At 64.2% G+C, this 19,049-nt stretch overlaps 2 protein-coding genes across 5 annotated transcripts; one reads left to right on the forward strand and one right to left on the reverse strand.

Moving 5' to 3' along the window:
- Positions 1-271: 271 nt before the first annotated feature.
- Positions 272-3,603, forward strand: LENG1 (leukocyte receptor cluster member 1). The gene is made up of 4 exons (XM_019978598.2): positions 272-447; positions 1,730-1,912; positions 2,520-2,782; positions 3,308-3,603. The coding sequence occupies exons 1-4, from the start codon at positions 316-318 to the stop codon at positions 3,519-3,521; spliced, it is 792 nt and encodes a 263-aa protein (XP_019834157.1). The 5' UTR covers positions 272-315; the 3' UTR covers positions 3,522-3,603.
- CNOT3 (CCR4-NOT transcription complex subunit 3) lies at positions 3,561-18,982 on the reverse strand. 4 transcript variants are annotated; one of them, XM_070771853.1, is made up of 18 exons: positions 18,760-18,982; positions 14,094-14,168; positions 13,921-13,988; positions 13,580-13,654; positions 13,341-13,430; positions 13,029-13,157; positions 12,850-12,945; positions 11,240-11,462; positions 11,027-11,160; positions 10,551-10,607; positions 8,492-8,852; positions 8,288-8,411; positions 7,531-7,729; positions 6,099-6,198; positions 5,825-6,023; positions 5,619-5,751; positions 5,005-5,130; positions 3,561-3,882 (listed from the first exon to the last, which is right to left on the reverse strand). In XM_070771853.1, the coding sequence occupies exons 2-18, from the start codon at positions 14,116-14,118 to the stop codon at positions 3,784-3,786; spliced, it is 2,238 nt and encodes a 745-aa protein (XP_070627954.1). In that variant the 5' UTR covers positions 14,119-14,168; positions 18,760-18,982; the 3' UTR covers positions 3,561-3,783. The 4 variants fall into 4 exon arrangements, with proteins under 4 accessions (XP_070627954.1, XP_070627953.1, XP_070627956.1 ...); XM_070771852.1 differs by having other exon boundaries at positions 14,094-14,171; XM_070771855.1 differs by having other exon boundaries at positions 11,240-11,459; positions 14,094-14,171; positions 18,760-18,980.
- Positions 18,983-19,049: the final 67 nt, after the last annotated feature.

The raw sequence follows: 19,049 nt of genomic DNA on the forward strand, positions 1-19,049 counted from the left end.
AGCGTGGCGGACTCTTCCGCGAGAGAAACTGCGCCAGCCAATCAGCGGCTGCGTTCAGGAGCCTCAGGGCGGGGACACATGATTGAGTCAGAGTCTTGGGGAGCGGCGGTCGCTAGGCGACGCCACGCGCGATTCCCTGAGACGGGAGACGTGGGCCCTGCGGCCAGTCACCTCTCGCTACAGCCCTCGGGGGGGCGTGTCAGGCAGCGCAGAGCCAATCCGTGGCCGAGGAAGGAGCAACGGGGCGGAGCCTGCCTCTCGCCAATTGGAAGTGCCAGGAGGTGGGCCTGTCAGTCTGCGGACGGCTGAGGCGCCATGAATATTTTACCCAAGAAGAGCTGGCACGTCCGGAACAAGGACAATGTCGCCCGCGTGCGGCGTGACGAGGCCCGAGCCCGTGAGGAGGAGAAAGAGCGTGAGCGGAGGGTGCTGCTCGCTCAGCAGGAGGTGAGCCGCCGGCCCGGGCAGACGCGGCGCCACGGCTCAGCGCGCAGGCGCCGGGAGCGGGGCGGCGCCGGGAGCGGGGCACCCTGGCGGACCTGGGGCCCGGCTCCCGGGAGGGGCCTGCGGGCCGTGCCGACACTCCCCTCGACCTCTCCTTGGTCCTCCTGGAGGGCCGGAGTAGGGGCTCGTGAATAATCGGAGCCCTGGGCAGTTCACGGAAGCTCGGGCCGCTTGTTAGTTTAGCTGTACAAACACCCTGTGCAGTGAGCTCCTGCTGTCCCCTGGTGGCTCAGTCAGTAGAGTCCGCCTGCAGTGCGGGAGACCCGGGTTCGACCTCTTGGGTCGGGAAGATCCCCTGGGTCGGGAAGATCCCCTGAAGGAGGAAGTGGCGATCCGCTCCAGTATTCTTGCCTGGAGAATCCCCTGGATGAAGGAGCCTGGTGGGCTACATACCGTGGGGTCGCGAGGAGTCGGAAACGACTGAGCGACTTCAGTTTCGCTTTTCGCTGTTGTTCATCCGGTGCAAAGCGCTTGATTTGCAGTCTCTCGAGCCCTGTTCGTTCTTAGCGGGGTGGTTATCTCCCTTCGGCTGAGAAGCGAGATGGCTTCAGAGGAGGGGACACAGCGAAGCGACAGTGGCACAAGCCAGTCCCGCTGCGCCGGGCGTGCCTTTTGCCTGCACCGCTGCGCACTAACGTGTAGGGTTCTCTATGCAACTCCTCACCTGTTTGGTTTACACCTAGCTTCCAGTCCTTTGACTAATCCGATCGTCAGCACTGGCTGGGAGGTAGTCAGGGTTTTTAAAGTTCACATTTATCGGACTTCCCTAGTGGTCCAGTGGTTTCCAATGCAGGGGGCCCAGATTCAGTCCTTGGTCAGAGAAATAGATTGCACGTGCTATAAAACTCAGATCTGCTGCAGCCAAAGTAGTATTTTTAAGTTCACGGTTATCAATAGAAATTGGAAATCGAATGGGCATAGTGACTTAGCTCCATTCCTAGATCAGATCATCTGCCCTAACAGATGTTTTGGCTGCCTTTAGAGCTGTTTTCATTGTGTCAAAGTGAAACCCCCTGGTTTACTGTTTGGAAGGTGGCTTACAAACCACGCCTTGCCTCATTGCTCCCCCCTCTCCCCAGGAAGGGTCAGGTGTCTCTTTTGGGTTCCCAGCACCCCTGCTCCCTTCCTTCGAGCCCTTAGCACTGCGGTGGTCGGCACCAGACTCAAGTCCCTTGGGTTAGAGCTAGGTTCTGAATGTTCTGCCTGTAACTTTTTTCCCCTCCAGGCCCGCACAGAATTCCTGCGGAAGAAAGCCAGGCATCAGAACTCGCTTCCTGCACTGGAAGCAGCAGAAGCGGGAGCCCCAGGCAGTTCTGGCCCTGTGGATCTGTTTCGGGAGCTGCTGGAAGAAGGGAAAGCGGTGACAAAAGGCAATAAAGAATACGAGGAAGAGAAGCGACAGGAGAAGGTAAGCTGGTCTTACCCTCTTCCTCTTCACGGGTGGAGCTGGGGGTGGGGGTGTGCCTTGCCCTCAGGTGTGACTACTGGAGTATTTAGGGAGATAGTGGGGATTAAACAAGCTAGAGAACTCAGAATAGTATTAGAACATAGCATGTAAGAGGTGTTGGTTACTGCCGGGTGCTAGGTAGACCCCCTCAGGTCTCTAACCTGATGTGCAAACCCTGAAGATGTTGGGGAGTGTTAAGCTTCTTAAAATGTAAATCAGCTGTCCCTCACCTGCCCTCAGGGGTTTCCCATCAGCCTGCCTCCCCGCCCTCCCCCTCAGTCACTGCTTTACCTGGCTGGCTTCTTCACGGTTTGTTATCTCCTCAGATGCTGCCTTGGAACCCTAACATAAGCAGTCCCCTCCTTCCTATGCTGTTTGTTGCTGAAGCTGCCCTTGTGCCCCACAGCAGGGGCGCCCTGGGGACTGGTCTGTGGAGTTCCAGCAGCTGGGGGAGTCGCCTCCTGACAGGCTCTGCTGGCTGAATGTCTGGTTCTGCCTCCGTGGGAACCCTGGCTCCCTAAGAGGGAACACACTTCCTGTTCTCACTTTCACATCTTGTCTCCCTCAGGAGAGGCAAGAGAAAGCCCTGGGCATCCTGACATACCTGGGCCAGAGTGCAGCGGAAGCCCAGACTCAGCCCCCTTGGTACCAGCTGCCCCCGAGGCAGGGCGGCCCCGCTTCTGGTCCTGGACCCGATGAGAGGATCAAGAGCCGCCTGGACCCACTGCGGGAGATGCAGAAGCACTTGGGGAAGAAGAGAAAGCACAGCGGAGACAGTGGTGGTCACAGCACAAAGGAAAAGGCGGCGCCTGAGAAACAACGACCCAAAGGGTAAGGAGCCTCCCTCGGCCAAGCAGGCACCACAGGAGCTCTGGTTGAGGCGGGGGCTCTGGGGTCTGCAAGGTCAGGCCCGTTTTTTAAACACCGTTGAACGTTTCCAGCCTTTTTCTGGGGTCTGCAGGGACTAGGTGATATTTATTACAAGGCCGCTGCTCCAGTGGCTGGTGGGCCATCTGCTCAGCTGCTTGCTCTCATTTATGCTGTATATGTTAGATCCTGGACAGCTCTGAGGTTCTGTTTCTGAGACCAGGGTTTGAGGAGCAGAGGTTCAAGTAAACAAGTGTGCTTGTGTTCCTAGGATGCCAGACCGCCGAGTGCAGGCTGGCACCCTGGCCAGTCTTCTTCCCACAGAGGAGGGGATGAGCCAGGCAGTGCACAAGGCCGCCCAGCCAAGGACTAGCGGAGGGGCACTGCCCGTTGAGGCGGCAAGGCCAGCTGCCGGGTCCCAGCATCAGACCCCTGCCCTCCGAGGGGCTGGGCCTCCAGCTTCCCACACTGAGTGTCCTCTCCCTGCAGGCCTCCGTCCCTGGAACAGCTGCGAGCGGACCGTCTGCGGCGGGAAGCGGCGGAGAGGGCGCGGGCAGAGGCCCTGCTGGCCCGGGTGGGCGGCACGGTGGCCCCGGAGGAGCAGCCGGAAGAGGTGGACGAGCGGCGGAGGCGGTACAACTCGCAGTTCAACCCCCAGCTGGCCCGGCGTCCCCGCCGGCAGGACCCACCCGTGGCTCCCTGACTCTCAAGGGGGGACAGGAGAGGCTGCGGCTGCCAGCCGTCATATAAAACTATTTATTCATAAATATTTTCCAAAATGAAAATAGGTTTACCAAAAAATGTCCCTCACTGGGGAGGGGAGGGGGCGGCCCTGGCCTGGGCCGGGCTGGGGGAGCCTCCCGGCCCCCCGCTGCCGGGGGCGGGGCTGCCGAGGCCAGGCGCCATCGGGCGCAGGGCCCTCACCTGGGCGGGGTCGCATGCGGGGAGGGGAGGCGGGGCCGGTGTCACTGGAGGTCCCGGTCCTCCAGGTAGCGGTACTCAAAGGTGAAGCCTTCCTTCTTCCGCTGGCCCCACTTCTCGTAGTCAAAGTAGATGTAGGTGCCCTGGCCGGGGGAGAAGGCGGTCAGTGAGGGCACGGGGCTCGGGGTCCGGCTGGAGGACAGAGGGCCGGTGCTCAGGGCCTGGCGGAGCCGGGCGCCGGCCCGCTGTGAGCACACGCCGCCTCCCTGCACCCTCACGAGGCTCTTCTCAGGCGGGCGGGAACGTGCTCGCCCCGTGGTGGAGCCGGGTCTGGCTCTGGGCGTGTGCGCCCAACTCCTGCCACTCCTTGCGATGGCTGTGTCTTTGGAGCACTGATTACTGCTGAGTGTGTGAGGCAAACCCTCGAGGCCGCGGAACAGGCTGGCGCCTGCGTCCAGGCATGCTGCCTGGACAGACGTTTTATTACAACGCGGTGGTGCAGGAACTTCTGAGGGGCTGACGCCTAGAAATACACTCCCTTAAAGAGGGTTACAGCTGAACGGGCAGGGGACAGGGCTGCAGTCAGTGTCCGAGAGACACCGTGGGGAGGGCGGGTTCTGAGTGAATGGTGGGCGTGCTTCAGAGAACCTGCCAGAACACAAGGGAGTGTGTTCAGGACCCTGGCCTCTGCTGAAAGCCTGGAGGAAAAGCCGCTGTGGACACACCAGCTACAAGTGAAATGAAGTACAGCACAGCAGGACACTACACAGCAGGCACTGGTGCTTAACAGCGATCAACTCATTTAATCCTCACAACAGCTGCGCAAAGGGAGGTCCTGTCACCCCGTTTTTACAGATAAGGAGTGGAGACAGATGTTCACGTGAACCGTCCAGTCACCAGCTAGAGCTGGGTTCAAACCCAGGTGGTCTGGCTCAGTAAAGTGGAGGTTCTCGTTACTTATTAGAATGAGAAGACGTCTCCTTCCGTGTAGCCGAACCCCTGCCCTGCTGGGTGTGGGGAGCGTCGCGTGCGCCCTGATCTTGGGTGGGAGACACCGCATCCCCCACCCCCGGCTGGAGGCGAGGCAGGGGACAGCCTGCGTGGGGCTAGGAAGCTCCTCGGAGGAAGGCACCTCAGAGGCTGGCGCCCGTCTCTGGGCTGACCCAGAGCCGGACAGGGTGGGGAGGAGGATGGCCGGGCGGGCCGCACTACGTGGACTCGGCCCGTGGGGACCAGGCCGACGGGGCGCGGGGAGGGGCCCTCACCTGCTCGAACTCGTCTGTGATGGTCTTGGGCTCCTCGTGCCTCTGGAACCACATCATGTACTTGGTGTGGAACCGCCAGGACTGCTTCTTCAGGGCCTTGGCTGCCAGGTACTGCGCCTTCGTGCCCTGGGGAGGGAAGGCGGGGCGCTCAGGGGTTGGGGCTGGGGCAGGGCGACAGGCTGACCCCAGGCCCCGCCACAGACCGAGCGGGGCTGGGGCACAGAACATAGCAGTGCAGCTCTGAAGGGAAAAGAGGCAGGAGGTGAAAAGTGCTTTCAGAAAAGCTTTGAGAAGGAAAAGTGACTGATCATGATGAGAGCCGAGAGCAGGCAGTTTAGAGACTTTCCCAGGGAGGGCTGAGGGCAGAGGTCACTGATGACTCACTGGGGTCACAGGGGGGACAACTCTGTGGCGGTCCCCAGGGAGGCCTGAGAAAGTGCCCACGGGCGCCAGGGCAGGCAGGCTCCCTGCTGTTGCCCTGGACAGGCCAGCCCCGACCTCGGCAGCCCTGACCCTCCTGCTGGAGCGGGGGCAGGGATGGGCTGGGGCAGCAGGGGGGCTGTGGTAGCCGCACCCACCTCATTCCTGCAGCCCGAGGGGGGACCCTGCTGTACCTCCAGATAGTAGAAGATGAAGAAGAGCGTCTCTGTGGACAGGCGCTGGTAGAACTCCACGGTGTCCGAGTGTGGGGGTGGCATCTGGTGGTGGTAGGGGGGCGTCGGACAAGGGTTCCGGGGTAGGTACTGCCTGTGGGGGACAAGGGGTCAGGGCCGGCCAAGGGCAGCGGGCCGCGGCCCCCTCGCTTGCCGCAGGCCCTCACCGGATACGCTCCGAGTCCGAGGGGTGGGGCATGTGGTGCCAGGCGGCCTCCTCCATGGCCTGCTGGTAGAGCTGCTCCTTGGTGAGGGGCACTGGGCCCAGTGGACACACGCCCAGCGACAGCGGGATGTTCACCTCCGACAGCTGCAGGGGGGGCTGGGCCGAGGCCGGGGGTGCCGACGTGCTGCTCAGGAGGATGTCTGCGGGGCGGTGGCAAGCGTGAGGCCACGGCGTGCAGCCCGCCTGGCAGGCCCACCCTAGCCCCGACCACTCACCTCGCTCGGTCAGGTGCAGCGTGGGTACGGGGTCTTCGATGCCAGAGCTGATGGCCGCACGCTCCGCCATAGACTTCAGCGAGCTCAGGGGCTCAGGGGCCTGGGGAGGAAGTGTGGCTGAGGCCGGGGCCACGGGGAGGCCCTGGTCCTCGCAGTCGGCACGCCCGCCTCTCCGCTGGGGTTCAGCTGAGCCAAAGCCGTCTGCATAGGACAAGCTCCAGCAACACTGAGCGGCAGAGAGAAGACCCGGGCATGACCGAGCGTCCGCCGACCCGGGTGCCCAGCACGTGTGGACCCTGCTGCACAGTGCCACAGGGCACCCCCAAGCACCCCACGCTGCAGACGGTCAGCGCTGTGAAGCCCCACTGAGCGCCTGCTGCTCTGCGCGCCCGCACGCCAGAAGGGCCCGCTCACTGCCTGTTCCGGCCTGGCCGGCGAGGCACCAGGGCCCCCACTTGGCCCCTGCAGCTGTTCTGACCTCCTCACCCCATGCTGGCAGTGACGAGGCTCCGCCCTGCTGCTCGGGCTCCCTTACCCCACAGCGTGCTGCGCGCACAGGCCCCGCGGGGACCTTTCCACCCGCATCTCTCCTGTCATCTCTCTCCTCAAAACCTTTCTACCTGTCCCCATCGCTCACTCAGTAACCGGAAGAAACAAAACGTGGACCAGTGTCAGGAACCTCAAGACTCCTTTTTCTCCAGAGAAATAAACACACACATGGAGTTTCCTGTTCACTGTACCTCTCAAGCTTGGGTGCTTACTCTGAGCCAGAGACGGTTCTGAGAGCATCATGAGGCCTGTCCCAAAGAATCCCTCACACTGGAGGCGGGACTGTGAGCCCTTCTGTTTTCAGGTTGAAGGAAGGAAGGGGCAGGGGACAGTGCAGGGCTGGGTCTCCCGAGGAGCCGAGGGCAGACATGATGGCCCAGGAGGCCGCGCCTGGCCGCACTCACCCTGTCTGCTGAACCTGCCAGCCCCGGCCCCAGGCCCAGCCTGGATATGAGCCCCTCCCCTCACCCCGAGCCCTTGCTGCGGGTCTCCCCAGGTTAAGGCAGGTGTACCTGCATGGTCCACAGCCCCGCCCCCACAGCGTGTGCAGGGAAGGTGGGAAGTGAGTTCGGCCAGCACAAAGTGGCTCAGAGCAGACAAGTGTTTCCTGGAGTTAAGAGTTGTCTGTCTTCAAAGGGAAGAAAACAGTGAGCCCCGGACAGTGAGTTGCGTGAAACTACAGCCTCGTGGGGCGAGCTGGGGACAGACTGACGGTTGGAAGAAAGGTGACAGTGGACACAGCGAGGCAAGGGTCCAGGGGACAGAGGCCGCGGCAGGGAGCAGCAGAGCAGCCGGAGCCGAGGTGATGGCGCAGGGGTGTGGGCAAGGAGCCGGGGGGCTCTGCCAGCTGGAGGAGGGACCCCGGGGTGAGGCGCAGGCCCACCTTGATCTCGGGTGCGGCGCTGAACTGCGGAGGCCCGTTCAGCAGGCTGCCAGCTGCCTTGGCCTCACTGAAGCTGGGCGTTGGGGAGCTGGGGGGGTTCACAGGGAGCGGCACCAGGAGGCTGGGTCCCCCTGCGTTGTTCCCTGAGCCTGGGGCCACACCCCCGGCACCCACTGGGGCTGTGGCACTGGGTTCCTTCCTGTGGAGGAGAACAGACGGGTGCAGGCTCAGAGAAGGGTCCCGGGTGGGACGGACAGGGAGACCCGGAGGTCAGGAAAGTCACAATGGGAGCGCGCACGGTGGTGCCGGCAGTGGGGTGCAGTCAGCCCAGGACAGGGGCGCTGCTTGAGAACACGCATCCTCAGGAGGCCGCCTCTGCAGTGGCCAGTGCAGGAGGGTGCGGCGAACGCCCACCCAGAGCCCAGGGAGGCACCTGGGGTCAGCCCGCATCCCCCACGAAGGGGAGCACGCTCTCGGGGCGTTCTCCTGGAAGGAGGACCCTGCGGGGGAGGGGGGCTGCCCTGAGACCTGGAGGAGTGCGGAGAAGAGGAGGGCAGAGACCTGCACTTGGAGAAATGGACGCGAACCCGTCCACGGAGCTGGGCCCTGGGGAGGACACGGGCCAAGGAGACGCAGAGCGCCCAGCAGTATGGGGCCCGGGGACAGCCCTGCTCGGATGGGGGCTTCTGGGGAGGGCCCGCTGGCGCGGACAGGCACACATCTGTGCGACGGGGCCGTGGCAGGGCCGCACACTCACGCGGTGCTGGGGGGCGGGTTGTGGGGGCCGGGCGGGGGGCCCAGGGCCTGGCTGCCAGTGCTGCTGCCCCCCGTGCTGCTGAGCGCTGCCTCCGCCGGGCTGTCCGCCACCACCGAGCTGTAACCTGGCGTGCGAGAGGGGTCAACACTGGCCTCCACCACAGCCCCCCAGGGCCTCCCCCCACCCCCCGCCGCCCCCACTTACTGGTGGCACCGTTCTGCTTGCCGGCGCCCCCGCCTCCGCCGCTGTTGCCCCCGCCGCCACTTCCCGCCCCAGGCTGGGCGCTGGGGGGCCGGGGCTGGGCACTGGGGGGCCCACTGGGGGCCGGCGGGGCCACAGCCTGTGCGTAGGGGGCAGGGGTGCCTGCACTGTGGCTGGGCGCCGGGCTGGCCTTGGCGCCCAGAGCGCTCGCGGGGGCAGCCGCAGCTGGGGCCCCGTTGCTGCCAGGGGTGGCGCTCAGGGCAGAGGCGGCGGGCGGGGGGCCGGGCGGGTAGCTGGGCGGCACAGCCGGGGACTGAGGGTGCTGGCTGCTGTGGACGGGCTTGGAGCCGTTTTTGGCTGGAGACTGCAGGTGGGAGGGAGCAGAGGGTCAGGACCCGGGGGCCGCCCGCACACCCTCCCTGCGACAAGGCCCACCCTCAGCACTGGCACTGCTACCCCGGCCCTTGCAGGGACCCTGTGGCTTCCACCTCCAGCTCCACGCTGACAACACTTACGCGTGTCCAGCTGGCAGCCAGCCCACCACATCCTGCCTGGACAACCCCCTACGACGTCCCACAAGGATCTGAGACCCCATGTAATGATGGGGGGACACCCCCACGACATCCCACAGGGGCCTGAAACCCCATCTGATTATGGAGGGGACATCCCCAGCGACATCCCACAGGGGCCTGAAACCCCATCTGATTATGAAAGGAACGCCCCCAATGACATCCCACAGGGCCCTGAAACCCCATCTGATTATGGAGGGGACATCCCCAGCGACATCCCACAGGGACCTGAGACCCCATCTGATGAGGGGGGACACCCCCATGATATCTCACAGGGTCCTGAGACCCCATCTGATGAGGGGACACCCCCACAACTTTCCACAGGGACCTGAGACCCCAACTAATGATGGGGGGACACCCCTACAACTTTCCACAGGGACCTGAGACTCCATCTAATGATGAGGATATACCCCCACAATGTCTCACAGGGACCTGAGACCCTATCTGATGAGGGGGGACACCCCCATGACGTCCCACAGGGACCTAAGCCCCCATCTGAAGACCTGGGGGGTGGGGGCGGGGGAATAGTGGGAACCACGAATGTCCTCAGAATGAAGTGGCTGAACCCAGCCTGTCGTGTCTAAACCCAGCCTGTCGTGTCTAAAAGCACAACAGGAATTCTGAATCAAAACTGTCACTAACATAACTTGGGAGGCTGCTGGTGACCCCCACGCCACAAAGTGGAGTCTGGAGCCCAGTGCCAAGCCCACCCCCACCCTGAGGCCCAGCTGCTGCTGCCCACACTCACGCCCCCGGGCAGCCGGCCCCACCGTCTCCAGGACTGCCCGCCGCCTCCCCCATTGCCCCGCTGCCTCCTGGGCCCTCGAGCCCACCGCACACCAAGCAGGACTCACTAGCTTGACTCTGTCTCCTTCCTGGCACCACGCTCGGTCAGCCCGTTTCACCCCAGCTTCACCACCCTGGCCTCAGCGTGCCCCTGGGGACCAGCCCTCCCAGGAACCCACACTCGCCCTCCCTAAGACCCCTTCGGGTGTGACAGGATCCCTACAGTGTGCCCCTGTCCAGGCAGAGGCAAGCAGAGCCCACCGGGCTTGTGAGGGGAGACCTGTGGCACACACGGCCAGCACGACCAAGGCCCAGAGCACCCCCAAGAAACGCAACCCGTGCGGTTCCCGACCTCTCATTGCTCAGGCTTGCTGAGCCCCTCAGCCCCCCGCCTGAGGTCCTGTACTCCGCGAGCCCAGCGTGCCTGGCCGGCTCCCCGCCATGTTTCCTAGCCCATCACGACGGGCCTGTTGCCCGCCGCCGCCTCACAGGGGGATCCTCCTCTAATGCCCAGGGCTGCCACCTCTCCCTGGAACCACCCGCCGACCATGCCCTGCCGCTGCACAGACCTCCCAGGGAGCACCGCCGCCCGCCCAGCATGTCCCCAGAGCCCTGCACGAGGGCCCTGCTCAGGCCGCAGTGAGCCCCTGGGGAGGCATGAATGGGTGAGTGCTGGCCCATCAATGGCCGACCCCCAGCGCACCCACCTGGCTGACTTCACTGTCTGTCGAGCGGCCCCTCTTCTTGTCGTCTTCCGAGTTTTCCTGAGGTTTGAGAGGTGCGGTCAGAACCTGGGAGTCTCTGGGGCCTGACAGAGTCGCCTACCTCTGAACCCCCAGATCTGACGCCCACAGGCCGCTTCTGGCCCCAAAGCTGTTCAGGGCCCTGGGAGCTTCACCTCCAGGGAAACCTACCTAACCCTGCTCCCCGGGGCTCCTGTGTTCGGGGGCCAATACCCCCGCCAGCCTCTCAGGGACCCAGGAACCAGCTCTCCTTAGGGAGTCCCCACATCCCCCTCCCAGGGGTCCAGTGGCCCAGGCACGCCCCCACCCCCCACCGTGTTCCACACCCGGACCCACAGTGGCCCTGACCGCCCTGCTGGCGATCTACAGCCGAGGGCCCAGAGCCCAGACACGGGTCCCCAGCCCCGGAGCCTACGGGTGATGCAGCCCCCAGGCCTCACCGTGGTGCAGTTGGCCGGGCTGGGCGGGATGGGCGAGCTAGAGGTGGTCGAGGTGGGCGTGCTGCTGGACTGGTTGAAGATCTCGTCCTCCATGTGGCTGTGGCTGGGGGGGGAGGTGGCGACCAGCGCCTGTGCTGTGGGAGGGGGCAGGCGCGTCAGTGGGCAGCCCCCTCACCGGGCCCCGCTGCCCCCGCAGGCCCACGCCGCGCTCACGAATGTCCTCGAGGTCCAGGTCATCGTAGAGGAACTCGTTCTCCTCGAAGTCGGGGTCCTGGGACGAGTCCACATAGTACTCGACGTCGTCTTTGATCTTGCGGATGGCGTCCACCAGGATGGAGTCATTGTCCAGCATGCGCAGGATGGTCTCCAGCATACGCACATGGTAACGGTGCTTCTCGATGTGCCGCTTCAGGCCCTCGATCCGGTCCTGCTTCTGCTGGCGAGCCCGGGCCGGCTCAGGGGTGGCAGGGCCCTGGGCCCCCACAGAGCCTGGCCGCAGTCCCCGGGCCCCCACAGCCCTCCCGAGCCCGCCACCCCTCCCCCTACAGAGCCCACCCCTACAGAGCCTGCTGCAGTCCCCGGGCCCCCAGGCCCTTGATCCGGTCCTGCTTCTGCTGGCAAGCCCAGGTCCAGCTCAGTGGCGGCGGGGCCCCGGGCCCCCACAGAGCCTGGCCGCAGTCCCTGGGCCCCCCAGCCCTTCCAAGCCCACCACAGTCCCTGGGCCCCCAGGCCCTCGATCTGGTCCTGCTTCTGCTGGCGAGCCCGGGCCAGGCTCAGGGGCCGCGGGCCCTCCGGGCTCCTCCAGCCCTCCCAAGCCCGCAGGGGCAGCACGCGCCTCCCACCCCGAGATCAATGCCAGCGGCAGGGAGAGCCAGGGAGCCCACGGCTCCCTGCGACAGGCCCCATCCACCCACCCGCCTCTCTCAGTGGCAGCCCCTACCTGAGCCCACCTGCCCACTGCGTCCGCCCTCTGCAGCACACAATCTCCCTTGCTCCTCCTCGCTCTAACAGCAGTAATGGCCAACCCCGTTTGGGGGTGCGTACTGTTCACAACTGTAACCATCTTTGTCACCACCCTGACACTGCACCCTCGTCCATGTACCCCTAAGTCCGGATTCAGAGGCCTGCCGTAAAGCCCCATCGCCTTCAGGATTTGATGTCTCAGCTCCAGCTCCAATCCATCCACTCTGCAACGACCCTTCTCCCTCTGGCACCCGGCCGCCCCTGCGCCATCCTTCACCCTCCTCTGCACACAGACAGAGGCACCCCTGGAACGCAGACCCGGTGGTCCTGGCTCTCTGGGACTTGGGCCCTGGGCCCTGGCTTTGTTTCAAAGCACTCCTCTCCTCGGGCCAAACCAACCGTTCCTCCACGTCCCACTGTGCCCACACCTCCTGCCCTCCTCAGGTCCTGGGCCCTCGGTGGCTGGGAGGCCACAGCGGCAGCTCCCCAGTCTCCTGCCCTGGGGGCCTCAGGCTTCATGCTTACCCTCCACCCGAGCCGAACTCAGCATCTTCCCCCAAACTGCCCCTCCTGACAGCCCGCTGTTCACCCAGACGCCAGGCGGCACCCGTGGGATGGCCTTACCCTTCCCTACACCCCCAACCCTCGCCGTTCACGCTCCGCCCCCACCTGCCTCCGGAGCCCGGGCCCTGACTCCCACCCACCAGCCTGGCCCTGCCCCTGCCCTCTGCGCTCTGGGCCCCTGCCCCCCGCCCCCGTCCTCTGCGCTCCGGGCCCGACCCCTGCCCCCATCCCCTGCGCTCTAGGCCCCTGCCCCCGCCCTGGCCCCCGTCCCCCTGCGCTCTGGGCCCCCCACTCACATCCTTGTCACCCTTCTTCTTGCGCGTCTGCACCGACAGGGACTCCACTTCGCTCTCAAACTGGTCCACCTGCATGTTCAGGGTGTCGATGGTGTTCTGTGCGCAGAGGAAACAGTCAGCAGAGTCCTCACCCCACAGGGCTGGCCCCACTCGCTCAGCCCTCCTCTGCCCGGACGCACCGTGAGCCACTGGCCGACCTCCTCCTTCTCCTTCTGGGCGGGGTCCACCTTCTGCGCCAGGCCCAGGCCCTCCTTGCTGTAGGCTTTGGTCTTGGTCTCTCGCTCCACGACTTTGAACCGCTCCATTTGCTGTGGAGAGCGCCGTTGGCGGGGGTCCCGAAGGCGGGAGAGCAGCTGACTCAGGACTGGGGAGCGCACACTGGAGCCCCAGGGGCTGCTGCCTGCCTTCCCCCAGGCCCTTTTACTCAGGGCCTCTGGGGCCCCAGGACTCCTGCCACCCCCGCCTCTCAGGCACCAACCCCGGGCTCCTACCGTCTCAATGAGCTTGCGGTTGTCTATGAGCTGCCTCTTGTCCTTGATCTCGTTGGACGCTACCCATGTCTTGATCTGGTCCCTCAGCCGCTGGAGGAGGCAACAGCAAGACGGTCAGGCAGCCTCAGGGCGGCCTGGCCCCCAGCTCTCCAGCCCTCGGCTTCCCGGGACCCAGCAGTCCACGCTCCCTGTTCCCGCCGCCCTCAGGACACAGGAGTCCAGGCCCCCAGCCCCCTCACTTGAAGCTTCTTAATCTCCTTCTTTAGATCAGCCTCATACTTTTCTTTCTGGTTCGCGTTGGCTGCATTGTGGAGCTGCGGGACGGAGAGAATGCAGGCGTCAGTGCGGTTCTGGCTGCCCGACGGCCCTCTGCAGAGGAAGACTCCAGTCTCTCTGTGGGCCGGGAACTCTGGGGGACCCACCCCCCATGCCCACCAAGCCAACCCAGAGCGGCTTCTCTGAGGTCCTTAGCACCTGGACAGGCAGGCCCTCTCCCGGTCCACACTCAGGAGCTCCCCAACCTTGTCCTGTTTGCCCATCCCTGGAGGTGCACCTGGATTTTCAGGCCCAACCCTGGTACCTTCTGCCAAATATCTTCAAATTGCTCCACGCCCTCGGACACCTTCTTGAGGCAGCGGTCAATCTCACCTAGTGGGGAGGAAAGGAGACTGTGAGAGTCCTGCCGAGGCAGCAGGCGCCCAAAGAAGAGTTCTGAGGAGCAAGCGTGTGGCACGCCGGCGGGAAGCGTGGTACCTTGGAGTTTGCGCTTGTCCGCCATCTTCCCTGCCCTACAGACGCACTCTCTTCATACTCTCCTGAAGACGGACGCTGCTGGGAGAGAGTAAGAAAGAACACACGTTTACTCCCTGGCTGATGAGGGCCACGAACAAGGCCGGGACTGTAGGGTGCATGGATGGCGAAGGGGAAGAGGCAGTAGCTATCTGGTGATGGAGACCAGGCCCCGTTCTCCTCCTCTGGCCTTGACTGCCCAGAACAGGTCTGGCCCATGAGAAGACTTTAGAAGTTTCTGACCAAGGAAATAGATATACTTTTTTCACGCCTCTGACCCAGGAAGTGGAAAATTCCTAGGGCATGAAGCATCTTCTCCCACAGATGACACTCAAAAGGATTTCCTGGAGCAGGAAAATGGTACGTGGCCGAGTCAGGCTGACTGCTGGGGATGAGGCCCTAGACCCAGAGACCATGATTCCCCCAGAGGAGTCAAGCACACAAGTGACCAGAACCCTAACACAGGGAGAGATCACTCCCCAGACAAGTCAGGAGGCAGAAAATTTTGCATCCCACGGAGAGGAGTCGTATACCGTATACACACGGTGAAGTTGTGACGGGGGGCAAGCGTGGTAGGGGCAGACGAAAGGTGCCTACAACTGGGAAAACCAAACCCACCGACCCTTACAGAGGGCTGGACCCCAAGCAGAAGATGGCCTTCGACCTCTGATAAGTTTACTCCAGACGAGAATCCTGAAACCAAAGAAGATATTACTACTAACCTGTAGTGCCTAAACCAAAAAGGGTTAGAGGCGTGGGGCAGAGAGCACCAGCGGAGAGGATCAGGAGAGGTGAGAACTCCGACAGAGATGAGGGGGGGAAGGTAACCTCGGTGGAGGCGGGGCTACCTGCACCCACGCAGGAAGGAATTACACGTCAGATGCAGCGGTGGTGCAGACTCAGGGACACCTAAGCCTTCCAACAAAACTCCTCTACACAGAGATGGGCATCTCCAGCCTACAGGAAGTGACACGCAACCCAGAGGGGACTGAGATCACAGGGGAGCCACCAGAAGCTTTCCCTGGGAGGAACTGCCCCTCAGGACCCGACCCCAAGCCCAGGAGAGATGGCAAGCCTCAGAGAGGGAGGTCCCTGCAGAGATGGGGAGCGCACCCCACAGGCCAAGGTGGGGAGCCCCCGAGCAGCCCCAACTGCCCAGGCAGAAAGAGCAGGCCGAGGAGGACTAGGAGCCTCGACCCAGAGAGAAGTCATGCCAAGAGTGCCCCCACCGTGGAGAAGGAGAAGGGAGCCTCCGGAAGAGTCCTGTCCTCCAGAACTTTGCACGGGGACAGGAACATCCTGTATCTTATGCTGTCCGTGAACGTGGCGAGGGCAACACAGAACACAGCTATAGGTTTTGCTACCTAGTTGAGACTCCAATAAAATGTGCTAGCAGCCACCGGAGGGCCAGGGTCTTAGAGAGCACGCCTTCGAACCAGAAGCACCCCGGGACGGGCCCACCCTCCAGAGGCCCCCACTCTGGGGATGCCAACCTCTGATGGGGGCGGGGGTGCAGGGCGGAAAGGGCCAAGTGAGAGGGACAGCTGCACCCTCAGCCAGGGCTGGCTGACACGCCAAGGTGGGGAACACGGAGCAACTCCAGCTCCAGGAAGGCGGGGCAGCCAGAAAAAGCACCGAGGATACAGTAGCACAGAGGGGCTCAAAGCAAGGTGAGGCAGCACCTGGGCCCAGGAGCTCACACCAGGGCCTGGATAGGCCATGAGGCATGCAGGGGTGAGTCTCAGCCAACACCCCGACGCTGGAGCGCCTCCTGCTGCCCGGGGGTGTGGGGGGCCAGGAGCGTCAGACAAGAGCGTCTGCTCCCCACCTCTGCCCCAGAAGCCCCACACGTGGGCAGGGACGGGCGCTCCAGCCCGGAGGGTTTACACCCCGAACAAGGCACTGCAGGCCTCAGGGAGGGAGGTCCTCACACAAAATGGGCCTGGGCACCCAGCCCAGGAGAGGAGTTCATACCCTCTGGAGGGGCAACAGACTGCGGCAGTAGAAGTCGTGAAGAAAGCAAGGTGCTGGGGCCAAGGAGAGCCTGAGCCCAGGAAGCGATCTTTCAGACAGCACCTCCAAGTGGGCAGGGCTGAGCCCGCGAGAAGACACCACCTGAGCTGGGGAAGGCAGCGGCTCCAGAGGAGGGCACGTATACCGGGTTGGGTGCTCACGCCCCAGGACGGGTCGGTACTTACAGGAGCTGAGAGCCTTGGCTGCGGAGGCACCATGCCCCCCTCCACCCTAAGAACCCCCACAGCAAGTGGGAAGCCTGTACCTCAGATCCGCAGGAAAGGCCTAGAAAGGGGGCTGGAGCCCGAGTCCTGAGGTAGAGAAGCCCTCCTCACAGAAGAGCCCTAGGCTGGGGGTGCTGCTGCTCTCAGAGGGGCCGCCAGGGAGCTCCGGGGCAGACAGGCATGGCAGGGGTCTCGGGGGAGACGTGCGGGTGCTCTCACCACCCCGAGTTGCAAACGGCACCCAGGACTCTGGAACCCTGGCCCAGGAGATGTAACCAAAACACTCCATCCAGGAGGAAGGCACATCCCCACGAGTCAGGAGCCTATTCTGGGGGTAGGGCGGTGAGCAGTGTGCCAGACCCACAGAAGCCAACGACCACTCGAGCGGGACTAAAACTCACACGGAAGAGCCCCCAAACTGTCACTTTGCGGGAGACCACTCTGCCGCACACACGCCACAGGAGCTGAAGCCTTAGTCCTGGAGAACCAATACCAAGCGGTCCCTAAATCTGGGGGCTGTCACAAGCTGTCGGGTGAGGCGCCCTGGCCTGCTGGGGAGTGGTACTGGAAGGCCTCCCTTAACCTGGGAGGCCACTGACACCAGGAGGCGGACACACCAGGTCCTGGAGTGGAGGGGGTCATCTCCCCACTGCAAGGCCCAGGACCAAGGTTAGGGGACTGGGAATCCCACCGTGGGGTCTTCCCCTCAAGTCTCGGGCATCTTACCCCCCACATCAAGGAAGCTGGGCCTCAGGAGAGGGCAGACACTGAGTCCTGCCCAGTGGGACATCACGAGCAGGGCGGAGGCATTGGCCCTGGGCACCAGCACCGGGAAGGGTCCTTAGTCCCATGGTGGGGGGCACACAGAAAGGCACAGACACCTCAAGTCCAACAGTGGCCAACGCCAACACCAACACAGACAGGAACCTACCCCTGGAGGAGGCAACACCGAGCAGTTCCTCATCCTGGGGAAAAAAGCCCCACTCCGGCCCCCAAACCCCACACCGCACAGTACAGGAAGCTCAGCCTGAAGAAACCTTACACTCCGAGGGGGCTCCAGCAGGGGGGTCTGGGCAGGCTTGAGCCCGGGTTCCACGACTGCTTACACCAAGAGCGTTCTTTAGAGCTGGGGAGCTTCCACAGCTGCAGTGAGGCGCCCGAGATGAACACCCAGGGGCTGGGGGCCTTGCCCCCTTGCAGGATCACACCCCAGTGGAGGGACTGATGTGAATGGAGGCAGAAGCCTCAGACGGAGGGAAGTAACAGCCGACACAGTGAGGGCAGTGGGGTGGGGAAGGAGCCAAAACAACCAGCACCAAAGGACAGGAGCAGCAACCGTGGGGAGGGGCTCGCCCCCGAGAGGACAGGCAGGGTCTGCTTAGAACAAGCGGTGCTGGCGCTGCCCGCCACCAGGAGATGGCTGACGCCGCGGGGAGAGCGGGAACTTGGGAGAGGCCCCCAAGAGAGGACCAGGTGCCCAAGACCCACAGGAGCTCAACAGTCCCACCAAGAAGACCCTGAGGCAGGAGTGACATCAAGAGGAAGTCCACACCCGGATCGGGCTGGGCAGAGTTCTGGATCCAGGAGACACAGCGTCCCAAAGAGCCAGGGACAGATACTCAAGAGTAAGAGCTGAGACACAAGTGGGCAACAGAGAGGAGAGTCGTGACACCCGCGGGAGGAAGGCCTGGGCCGAGGCCGTGCAAGCCTTAAAGGTGGGGTACTTGTCAAGCCCTAGACCTGGCGGACTTGTGACTACAGAGGCAGAAACTTGGGCTGAGACTCCAAGCTCTGGAGCTGGTGTCTTCACTCCAGGAGAACTGACACCCCCGACCCCTTCCCCAAAGAGAAGAGTGGCGCCCGCGGTGGGAGGGGAGTGGAGAAAAGGGGGAAGGGTGACCCCCTCTCCTCGTCCGGGGAACTCGCAGCCCCACACCCACGCGAAGGGGGCAGCCTCGCCCGGAGACCGCCCCCCCAGCACAGGGGCTGCAGCCGAGGGGTGGGGGGCAGGCACCTGAGCCCCGAGAGGGCGGGCACCTGCGGCCAGGGGCGCCTCCATCCTTCCAGCGAGGAGCCAATACCGACGCGGAGAGGGGCGGGCACCTCGCACCCTCACACCCCACGGGGGCCCGACGCGGAGGCCGCGCGGGGCCGGGGTCGTGGGAGGACCCCCGGGCGCCGCTGAGGGGCGTGGAGGAGGGGGGCGGGCGTGCGAGGGCCACGCACCGCCCGGCGGACGGCGAGCGCCGGGGCCGCGCGGGGGCGGGGGCGCCGCGCCGGCCATGTCGCGACAGGCGGCGGGGTCGCAGGGGCGGGAGGCGGCAGGGAAGGCGGCCGACGGCGCCGAGGGAGGAGGGGAAGGGGTCCGGCCCAGTCGAGCCTGACGCTCTCACCACAGGAGCTGGCGCCGCCGCTGAGGAGCGTATCGCGACAGGCGGGGGAGGCGAGCGCCCGCCGCCTTATTCTCGCGCCCCGGGCCCGGGCGCTATCGCGATAGCGGCGCGAAGCGGAAGTGGGGTGGGGGGAAGTGGGCCCGGGGTTGTTCTGACGACGGGGTCGGGGCTCAAGGGAGGCCGCGGCGTCTGCCGAAGGCTCCGCGGAAGCTGACCGGGCCCGGTCCAAGATGGCGGCGGCGGAGGAGGCCTCCCCTCCTCTCTTCTCGTCTCTGGCGCCGACCCGCCCC

This window comes from Bos indicus, chromosome 18, assembly GCF_029378745.1.
Source record: "Bos indicus isolate NIAB-ARS_2022 breed Sahiwal x Tharparkar chromosome 18, NIAB-ARS_B.indTharparkar_mat_pri_1.0, whole genome shotgun sequence".
Lineage (NCBI taxonomy): Eukaryota > Metazoa > Chordata > Mammalia > Artiodactyla > Bovidae > Bos > Bos indicus.

Bases quoted from the DNA above. Each gene is read 5' to 3' on its own strand.
- LENG1 (XM_019978598.2), top strand. From the start codon at position 316: ATGAATATTTTACCCAAGAAGAGCTGGCACGTCCGGAACAAGGACAAT. The intron at 448-1,729 runs GTGAGCCGCCGG...TTTCCCCTCCAG, and splicing joins TGCTGCTCGCTCAGCAGGAG to GCCCGCACAGAATTCCTGCG. The intron at 1,913-2,519 runs GTAAGCTGGTCT...TGTCTCCCTCAG, and splicing joins AAGAGAAGCGACAGGAGAAG to GAGAGGCAAGAGAAAGCCCT.
- CNOT3 (XM_070771853.1), bottom strand. From the start codon at position 14,118: ATGGCGGACAAGCGCAAACTCCAAG. The intron at 13,655-13,920 runs GTACCAGGGTTG...TCCGTCCCGCAG, and splicing joins TTGAAGATATTTGGCAGAAG to CTCCACAATGCAGCCAACGC. The intron at 3,883-5,004 runs GTGAGGGCCCCT...TCCCCCGGCCAG, and splicing joins TCACAGACGAGTTCGAGCAG to GGCACCTACATCTACTTTGA.